Here is a 9,679-nt window from a genome sequence, read left to right as displayed (position 1 = left end):
ATTTCCATGGCACAAAAAAAAGCCTTGAAATGTTTTCTAGAAGAGACAGAGGGCAGGCAATTCTTTGGCTGGGTTCCAAGGCATTTATTTCCCCTTTACACTGATCCCAACTACCAGGGAAATTATGTTCTTAAACAATGATGCTATAAAAGAGAAAGGGTGGAGTGGCATGCAGATTTTGTTTTGTTAGTGGGGGTGCTAGTCTTTGCTATTAAAATATGAACTCCTGGGTTTGGCAATGCTGTTTAGAAGCTTGCAGAGAAGCCTGCACACAGGCACAGCAAATGACTTGCCACCTTACAGCCTGTAACAGGCCAATGCACATCCATGCCTGTTTATGCAGAAATAACTGGCCTAGAAAGAGGTGTAGAAGATACCAGAGGGGCTGATGCAAACTAATAAAAGCAGTCAGGAAAAAGCTTTCTGGCATAAAAGTAGCATACTGAGAGGCTAGGTTGTTTGGAAAATGAACTTGGCACTATTTCACTTGAAAAGCTGCTTTGTACTGAAATGTATTGGTTTTTAATTTAAAGCGTGTGCTGTGCCATTTAGGGATGATCAGAATTGCTGTGTTATGGAAATTTAATTTTTCTTATGTGCTCTTTGTCCATTTTATTCCAAATCAGCACAGAAACACTTGGAAACTTATTTTTGTATATTATTTTGTTTGGTCATGAAAAATAAATAAGTCATACTACCAATTTTTATGTGAGGGGACACCACATTGTCTTTTTCTGGGATAGAAAATTTCTGCCAATTCTATTTCCCTCTGTGTATGAGAAATGAATGTATATTAAGACACCTTTATGGGACACAGATTGAATAAGTCAAACATGCAATGGGAATTATCATGTGGCATCAGGCAAAACAGGTTCCTTCTTACTTAACTTGTATGAAATACAGAATTACCTTAACAGCAAGGCTACAGGTCTCTTACTTTCTCCACCCTATTTACTGCCTCCTTCTCTTGACTGAATTATAGAATCTAACACAACCATTAATTATGACAGCTTTCAGCACAGGTTTCTTTAGTCTTTGATAGTTTTTGTTTTGATTTCATCTAACTTTAGCCAAAAACAAACTATAAAGGGAGAACAGATCATGAATAGTTGTAGAAAAGGAGTTCATCATTTCACACAGCCATGGAGGAAGTTTGTAATTTTTGTAAAGTCTGTGGTATGCAGTGGTTCCTTCTGAAGGAAGCTATTTTCCTGGGTAGCTTCTTGCTCACAGACTGCAGTGCCAGTAATTTCATTTGCCAGACCATGTTAAAAGCTGCTGAACCATCATGCAAAGGATCTCCTGTCATCAGGGGTTCTGCACTACTAATAATGTTCAGCACAGGTGCTTTGGCTAGTGTGGATCAGCAGCTAGAAACTTCCTGGAACACTCCTTTTGATCCTGTGTTATCACCCCTTCTTACCACTCCAAGATTATTTAAAAGTGACATTACCATTTGCTGTCCACCATGTAGATGTTCTCCAAATGCTGTGGTCCTTGCAGTAGCTCCAAAAGTCTGATAGAATTATTGCACAGATTACACAGAAGGCTTTGTGGTGTGGAATCCTTCATCCACTTGTTCCCACCCCATTTTCGATTAAGGAAGTTCACAAAATCCTTTCATTGTACAGTAAGGAAGTTCCTTCACTTGCCTATGCCTGCCCTCCCTTCCTCTGGATTTCTAGGGCAGCTCTCTAAGTAGTTCCTACTCACAAAACCATGGAGTTGGCTGTAGTGTTTGCACCTGGATGTCTCCCTGGTGACAGCCTGCTGCTTTTGCTGAAGGAGTGGCCACATCAGTGTGCCAGACACTCACTCTAAAACCTGCTCCCAGATCCTGGGCTCTCCCTCCATTCTTGGCGCTCAGCCTTTCCCTGCAGGGTGGGGTGGAGCTGCCTTTTTCCTACTGAGTAAGATTATTAACTCTTCTTTTTTCTCCTTGACTTGGTCTGAAGGTGGGACACACCTACAAAGTGCCTCATGCCCTACATTCACTGTGTCTGATTTCACAGCTCCATTTCAGATCTTTCAAGAGATGTGGAAGAATAGCACTACAAATTCAGCACTGAAGATGCACTGTTTTGTTTTCAGAAGGTTGTGGATAGTAGGAAATGCAGGTGGAAAAAAAGAGAAATTATTTAGTGCAATGTCTTGTGGTACTGCAAGATTACTGCATTATTAAAAGGAAAATTAAAACCATATTACATAAAAATATGTTAATAGTGGAGCTAAAACAGCTGTGTTCAGAATTAATGAGATAAAACTAACCTTTAAGTTGTCTGTGCAAAGAACCCTTTGGATATTTCTCATCTGTTTTGTCCATTTGCATTAGGTCTTTATGTGAAGTACTTCTGGACTCCAGAGCAAAACAAAAGTCTCAGTATGAAACGTCTGTGAACTTTTCTTGCAGCATCACAGGTTCTTTCCACAGAGCATCACTCAGAAACAGGATGAAGCATTGATTTTTACTGTTGTTAGTCAACTGGAAAGAAATGTCTGCATTTGCCAGATGTTTTACCTTTATATATTCAGAAACTTTAGTTTTTCATCTCTTCCAAGCCTCTGCACCGGTTTGTTTTGGGCTCAATCGGTTTTCCTGTGGGCTGAGCTCATTCCCATTGTCCAGCACTTGCTGCAAGTGAAGATGGTTTCACAGACAAATGTTGTACCTTGGCTGAGCCATATCAACTCCCAATGCCCTGGTAACTTCCAGCACCTGAGTCCCATATTTCCATGCAAAGTCATGCCTGGCTCATGGCTGAGCTGGAGATAGTGTGCATGCTGCATCTTGAGAACAGTGCAAGGCATTTTGAGCAGCTCTTTGCATAAAGGGAACTCTGTGAAGGGAGGGAGCTGTGGCTGTGGTAGAAGAACTGGGGCCTCAGTGGGAGGCTGACGAGAGAGTTTTGGCTGGAGGCAACCCCCTCCCCAGAAGGCTCAAGACAAGTCTCAAAGGAGCACTAACAGCCCAGGACAGGCTGTACAAGTGTCCTGCTGATAAAAGATCCTGAAGTTCAGCTTTGCAACAGCCTCTTCCCACCTTTAACCTCTGGTGACACAGACTGGAGCTCCTCATTTAACCTCACCTTGCAGGCTGCAGCTTCAGGGCAGACAGGGCTGAGGAAGAGTGCCTGCTGTGCTGTGGCCATCTGTGGGCACTGGAGAGAACCACCTAGCTGTGCACTCACTCCTTTTTCTAAAAGAGAGGAACTCTGTCAGCTTTCTCTGGACCTGACCCATGCTGGTCCCAGTGCAGGCTGAAAGGTAGAACCAGCAAGATCTGTGCCACGGGAGACATGAAGGACTTGTCTCCATACTGTGGCTGTGTATTTTCCCCTAAATAAATAATCTTTCTGGAACTCAGACCAGTGCTATTTGTCCAAAATGCTTGTTTGATACTGAAGGCGATGTGGGGTTTGTTGGGTTTTTGTTTTTTTTTTTATTTTGGTATAATGATTCCAGAAAGTTTTGTGATTTTGTGTGATACCACTGGTATCTACACAACACTTTTACAATTCTCCTAAGATTCAGGAAAGGAGTTTCTAATCACCCATTTTTTAGATGGCCTCCTTCTTGCAAGGACCAAGCTGAACTTGGTCCTAACTTGTTCTTAATGGAGTGGATTGAACGTAAATGATCCATGGGAGAGGTATCAGACTGAAATGTTTCTAGTACAAAAGTAGAGAGTGACACATATCTTGTCATATCACTAAGCAGGAACTTACAGACTTCTCTTCAGGGCTCTTGGGCTATTACCTTGTTTGGAATTTTTAATTGTGGATCCTGCCTCAATTTGTGACTTCTGGAAAACTTGTTAGAAGCTAAAAGTGTATTTCAAAATGTTAGTGTTTCCATATGTAGTTCAGTCGCCATAGCTGTTAAAGAGCCTTTTTCATGTATGAAGACATTTAATTAATAGTGATTTTATTTTTAGAAACCTGTTGTTTGGAACCCCTTGCCACAGCTCTGGTTACCACAGATGGTTATATGCAGGCTTAGTTTCTGTCACCAGGTCTCTGTCACCAATGTATGTTGTTAAGAGGAAAGAGTTGATGCAGGTGTATGCATCAAACCAGTGTGGAGAAGGAAAATGTTAATCCATACCTGTCTAATTTCAATACCATAAACTGAAATAAGTTGAAATAAGACACAGCATGGGATAAGGCAGAAAAAGGGTCCTTTCTGAGGAATGTACATATGTTGTGAGCATGGGTCCTTTTTGCAGACCCTCTGTGCCTTTGCTCCTGCTGTGCATCATAGACTGATTTGTGCAAGGCTGATTAAAACTTTCAGGACTTAGAAAATGTCTGTTATGTTCAACAACCAGCTATGGGACAATCTCAGGGCAGACAGATGCTTTACAGCGTGGTCTAGCTAGCCCAGCTGCACTAAATTTCTTAATTCTTCTGTGCTCCCACTCAGCAGCCGCTTCATGATGGACTCCATTTCTAGACCAGTTACTGAGTTTTGCCTTGATCTCTACAAAAAGCTCAACAGAAGTGCAGAGGACACAAATATTGTCTTCTCTCCTATGAGCATCTCTGTTGCCCTGGCCCTGATCCATCTTGGTGCAAAAAACAACACTGCTGCTCAGATAGAGAAGGTGAGTATGAATGAACCATGGTGAGGTGCTTCCACATCACTTGCTGTATCCTCAAAGGAAATGCTGGGCATCCCAGCACAGCACACATGTGAAGGTCTCACAGGAAACCTGCACAAGGGCAGGCACAGGTCCTGCCTTCACAGCTGCGCTGGAAGCACTCTGATCCCTGCCCTCTGCTGGTGTGAGTCTCATCCTACCCCCTGCAAGGGCTGGCTGAAGGGAGATGATACAGCACAGTGAGGGGCTCTGGCTTTCCCCAAGCCTGTGGCAGAATGTCAGGCTTTATTTCAGAATTATGGGCAGGTGTTTCCTCTTGTGGTTGCTACAAGAATCCTGAGAGTGGAGTCTGTGTGGGTAGAGCTGCAGACACCTGAAGGAAGGGGTTGCACCTGGGTGGCTGAAAGCATTAGCTCACCTGTCCCTTAGGACATTCAAGAGTCAGAATGTCTCAGCCCACAGAGACCCAAGTGAGCAAGGAGGAGGTGAAGACGACCACCCCTTCAGTCACTGTGCCTTTACTTCCTGCAGTGCAAGGTCTGCTTTCTACAATCTTCTCTTTTCTTTTTTTCTTTCTTCTCTCTTTCTTCTTCTCTATCATGAGTGGTAGAAGACCGATAATCCTAAGGCAGAGCTTCTCACCAGGGTGTGGTGGGTCACACCTGCCCACCCAGACACTCTGAATCTGTTCTCTTTGCCCCTACAGCCCCCTGGCTACCATCACTACTTTAGACAGGGACTCCTGCTTATTTTAGGACAGCAATGGGAATTGCTCAATATCAATATCCTCTCAAAAGGAGAGTAAGTCTATGTATGATGCAACATTATTATAATAAAAAAAACTGCTGAAAATTTTTCTGTGATGTATTTGCACAGTAGAAACAGGGACTAATTTCCATTAAGAGCGCTGTGGCTTTGATCTATTTCTTAAGCTGATGCTAATGTTAAGAACAATTGCAAGAAGCCAGTTTTGGTGTTTTTAAAGAAAATTAACTTTTGTCCCTTTACTTGGGGTAAATTTTTGTTTTGAAATTTAAGATAACTGTAGCAATGAAAACACAAATCAAATATAAACATTTTGAGGTAGGGAAGAGTAACATTTTGAGGGATTAAGTGCAAGTTCTTCTTGGTTTGTTAATGTAGAAAAGTGAGTCTGAACATGAATGTGTGAACAAGTTCAAGTCTGTCATTTCAGCTGATGAGTGAAGCTGCTAAAACATCTTTTGTGAATCTACACTACTTATCCAATAGGGGACAGCAAAGCTTTTAAAGAAGGAATATGGTTTTATCCCAGTTACAATTGACATAAGTTGACATCTTCACCTGCAGGTGCTCCATGTCAGGAAAGCTGCAGGAAGAATGAGTCTTGGATCAGATCACGAGAGTGCAGCCCCAGAAATGGAGCCAGAAGGAAGCCTGGAGAGTCAGCCTTCGTTCTCAGAGGTGTGTCCTTGGGTGGGGAGCCCTGTCTCCACTGCATGGGTAAAAGACGAGGGCTTGCCACTGGAGGGAGTCAAGATCCCATGCTCAGAGTCTGTCTGATCCTCTAGGAAATGACTGATAAAAGGTTTTATTTTATTAAGTAAGTCAATACCAAAACATTCATTGATCTCATCTGCAGGAGGGTCAGGCCACAAAGCTCGGACTAGCTGGATTTAAATTCAGTACAGCAGGAATTAGCCTTAGAGTGTTATCTAGTTAAGATGCACATTAACAACCAAAACTGCACAGAGGAATAATTTTAATTGTTGTCTTTGTGTTACTCCCAGTGTAACAAGGAGGGAGACCTTAACCATAAAGTGTTCCAGGAGCTGCTTTTGCAACTACAAAACCTTGGTGAAAAATATGTTTTAACCTTGGCCAACAATCTCTTTATACAACAAGGATTTGAGCTCCATCAGGTAAGTCACCTGCTATATGCTGTGGCCATGACTTCAAGCTTCCCTGGAACTGTGGGCCTCACTGTTCCCCTCTTGTGTGTGTTTTGGAGCACATGATGTGCTACATGGAGCTATAGCTCTTGAAGCTGTCAACTTTCCATGCTTTTATTAAAAAAACACAAAAAGCAAAAAAACCCAAACAGAAACAAACCACCCTCTGGATATCAAAGGTTATAGAGCAAAACTAAAGCAGGGATCTGTTCATTTTTGGCACATTTTTCAGATGTGTGCACTCAGCCAGAGGAGAACCTACAGCCAAAACCAGCTTATTCAAGCTGTCTGTAGACTACCTACTTCAGGTCTTGCAAGTGGGACAGCTGAGGCAGCAGTAAGCTTGGAGAGGGTTTATCTCCAGGAAGGTTGTACAGGTTCATGCACAGGACTGCTCTGCTGAACTGCTTGCTCCTTTCCTACTGAATGACTGAGTGGTCTTGAGACTACTTGGTATGGCTAACTTGTTGGTCACATCTTTGCTTTTCTGTCAATTATTTCGAAACTTAAGCACCAAACAACTCATCTTGATTTTTTTCTGTTTCTTTAATTTTTTTATCCCAACCTCAGTTATGCAGTTCTCCATGACAAGACTCATTCTTCTGGTTTTCTTTTTAGTTATTTACATTTTAGACCTATGCATTAGAATCTCTTTTTCAAAGATCTTCTGAATAAACTTCAGATACTTAACATTTCCAAAATGAAATTTTGCCTTATAGATTCAACAGGTCCCTCACCATTTCTAAAATACTATCAAGAGATTGATTTCTTTCAAAAGGCAGTAAGTGCTTAATAGATTTGACCAATTAATAATCTTTATTTTGCTTTACAGCAATTTCTAATGTGTAGCAAGGAACTGTATGGAGCAGTGCTGCAAACAGTGGACTTTCATGGTGCTGTTGAAGCTGCCAGAAGAAAAATTAATGCTTGGGTTGAAAGCGAGACACAAGGTAAAACAAAGCAAAACTATAGCCATTCTATCCCTGCCATCCTACATGGGTTCAACAAATGAAATTCCAGGGTAGGAAAAGCAAAGACGTGTTCACATTTCTGTGTGTTCACTCTTATGCTGTTTAAGGGTAGTTTGTCTTCCCATCTGCTTTTGAAATATTAGAGTAAGTTACTGGCTAAATTATTTATGAGTTAAAGATATGCTTGCTGTAAAATATTTTTTATTCCCACCCTTATGCCTGGCCTGATAATTGCAGTAATAACTATAAGTCTTGACCAGACAAACTGCTCCTGCAAACAGCCATAAATGCAGATTCAGAACACCAGGGGAAAATCTGGTGACCCCCATCCTCCCTGGCTGGCTACAGGGCAGAGGAATCTACTATTTGTTTACCTACATTGTTTTTGTCCTTTGAATAAACCAAGAACTGTGCTTCTAAGTTTTTCCAAATATAAGTTCACAGACCAATAATAGAGTCTCAATCCAGCATCTTAACCACAGCTAACAAATACTTCTGTGTTTCAAAATTCCTTTTAGGTAAAATCAAGGAACTCTTTGCACCTGGTGTGATTGACGGACATGCATTACTGGTGCTTGTGAATGTAATCTACTTTAAAGCATCCTGGGAATGCAAGTTTGAGGAAGAAAAAACAGTTCAGAGGGATTTTAAACTGAATCAGGTATGTCTGCATTCTGTAAATCTTAACACTATTCACCTTAGCTACTGTGAGCATTGCAGCAAGCATAACAATGTCAAGGGCTGAGCTGCCCTGTGTGTAAGCTGTGGGTGTGTTGGGAACTTAACTTGCTTCCCCTGTTGGGTTGAGGTGTTGGTAAGAGCTGAATTGCTTAACTGACTGTGTAATTTTCTTTTCAACAGAACAGAAAGAAACCTGTGCAGATGATGTATCAGAAAGGCAAATTTAAACTGGGCTACATTGAGGAGGTGGGTGCTCAGATCCTTGAACTCCCTTATGCTCAGAAGTCACTGAGCATGATCATCCTGCTGCCAGCGGATGTGGCTGATGGATCTGTCAGTGGGCTGGAGCAGGTAAGGCAGTACATGTCACAAACCAGGGCTGGAAGCCAGTTGTCTGAATTAACACTGGGTAAAGATCTCAATTTTTCAAAGCTTCCCACCTATTTTAATCTCCTTTCCCCCCCCATCTTATAGATTGAAAGCACAATCTCCTATGAAAATTTAATGCTGTGGGCCTCCTCAGAGACCATGTTTGAGACAACGGTGGAGGTTTACCTGCCCCGATTCAAGCTGGAAGGCACCTTTAACCTCAACCAGGTTTTACAGGAGATGGGGATGACCGACATCTTCACTGAATCAAAAGTTGACCTTTCTGCAATGACGTTTGCAAAGTCTGTGGTGCTGTCAAACGTTGTCCACAAGGCCTATGTGGAAATCAATGAGGAAGGCACCGTGGCGGCGGCTGGCACAGGAGCTTCCATTGTCAGGAGGTCTCTGCCTCTCACAGAGGTGTTCATGGCTAATCACCCTTTCTTATTCTTTATTAGACACAATCCTACCAATACTATCACTTTCTTTGGCAAACTCTGTTCACCTTAAAATCAGGGCCATTTTCTAACACTGTGAGGAGTACCTGGATGAAAAGCAGAAATTTTATTTTTCTCCCAAATGCTTTCTTAATCCTTTGATGGCTACTTTGTACTTCAGAATAATCACTGCAGCCAGTTTTGTTTAGAACCTATGAATCGGATGCTCTGCCACTCGACTCCTTGAATTGTAAATATTGATCTGAATCCAGAATATGAGTAAATTTTACCTTAAGCTTGCTGGATATGAATAACACTTTGTTTTCTTGATGTGCGCATGGGCTCACGGTGACAATAGGGTTGAGGTGGGAAGGGACCTCTGGAGGTCATCTGGTCCACCTCCCCTGCACGAGCAGGGCCATCTACAGCTGGCTGCCCAAGACCAAGTCCAGATTCCTTTTGGATATCTCCAAAGATGGAGACTTTACCGCCTGTCTGGACAACCTCTCCTAAGTCTGTATTAAGTTATCAAATAATTCCAAAGAGAATTTTATATATATGGTGTCGGCAGGAACAGGATACAAACCCATGTATTTCTAAAGATGGTTAATTATTTACATAGTATAGAAGGCTGTCTTTTATCTGGGGATAAATCAAACTGTTTATCCCAAGGTTTCAAAGAATAGGGAA

At 42.0% G+C, this 9,679-nt stretch overlaps 1 protein-coding gene across 2 annotated transcripts; it reads left to right on the top strand.

The window, feature by feature from the left end:
* The first annotated feature begins 317 nt into the window (after positions 1-317).
* LOC129134735 (serpin B12) lies at positions 318-9,062 on the top strand. Of its 2 annotated transcripts, none has more exons than XM_054654397.2 (8): positions 318-364; positions 4,423-4,603; positions 5,930-6,043; positions 6,370-6,501; positions 7,364-7,481; positions 8,021-8,163; positions 8,364-8,534; positions 8,658-9,062. In XM_054654397.2, exons 1-8 carry the CDS (start codon positions 318-320, stop codon positions 9,060-9,062), a joined length of 1,311 nt encoding a protein of 436 aa, XP_054510372.2. The 2 variants fall into 2 exon arrangements, with proteins under 2 accessions (XP_054510372.2, XP_054510380.2); XM_054654405.2 differs by lacking the exon at positions 318-364 and adding an exon at positions 2,926-2,969.
* Positions 9,063-9,679: the final 617 nt, after the last annotated feature.

The sequence above is a fragment of the Agelaius phoeniceus genome, chromosome 1, assembly GCF_051311805.1.
Source record: "Agelaius phoeniceus isolate bAgePho1 chromosome 1, bAgePho1.hap1, whole genome shotgun sequence".
Lineage (NCBI taxonomy): Eukaryota > Metazoa > Chordata > Aves > Passeriformes > Icteridae > Agelaius > Agelaius phoeniceus.
The sequence above is the reverse complement of the archived record's forward strand: the minus strand, read 5'-3'. Positions and strand labels throughout refer to the sequence as shown.

Excerpts from the sequence above, each read along its gene's own strand:
- LOC129134735 (XM_054654397.2), top strand. The coding sequence starts at position 318 with ATGCACATCCATGCCTGTTTATGCAGAAATAACTGGCCTAGAAAGAG. Across the intron at positions 4,604-5,929 it reads CTGCTGCTCAGATAGAGAAG|GTGCTCCATGTCAGGAAAGC; the intron begins GTGAGTATGAAT and ends CTTCACCTGCAG. Across the intron at positions 8,535-8,657 it reads CTGTCAGTGGGCTGGAGCAG|ATTGAAAGCACAATCTCCTA; the intron begins GTAAGGCAGTAC and ends CCCATCTTATAG.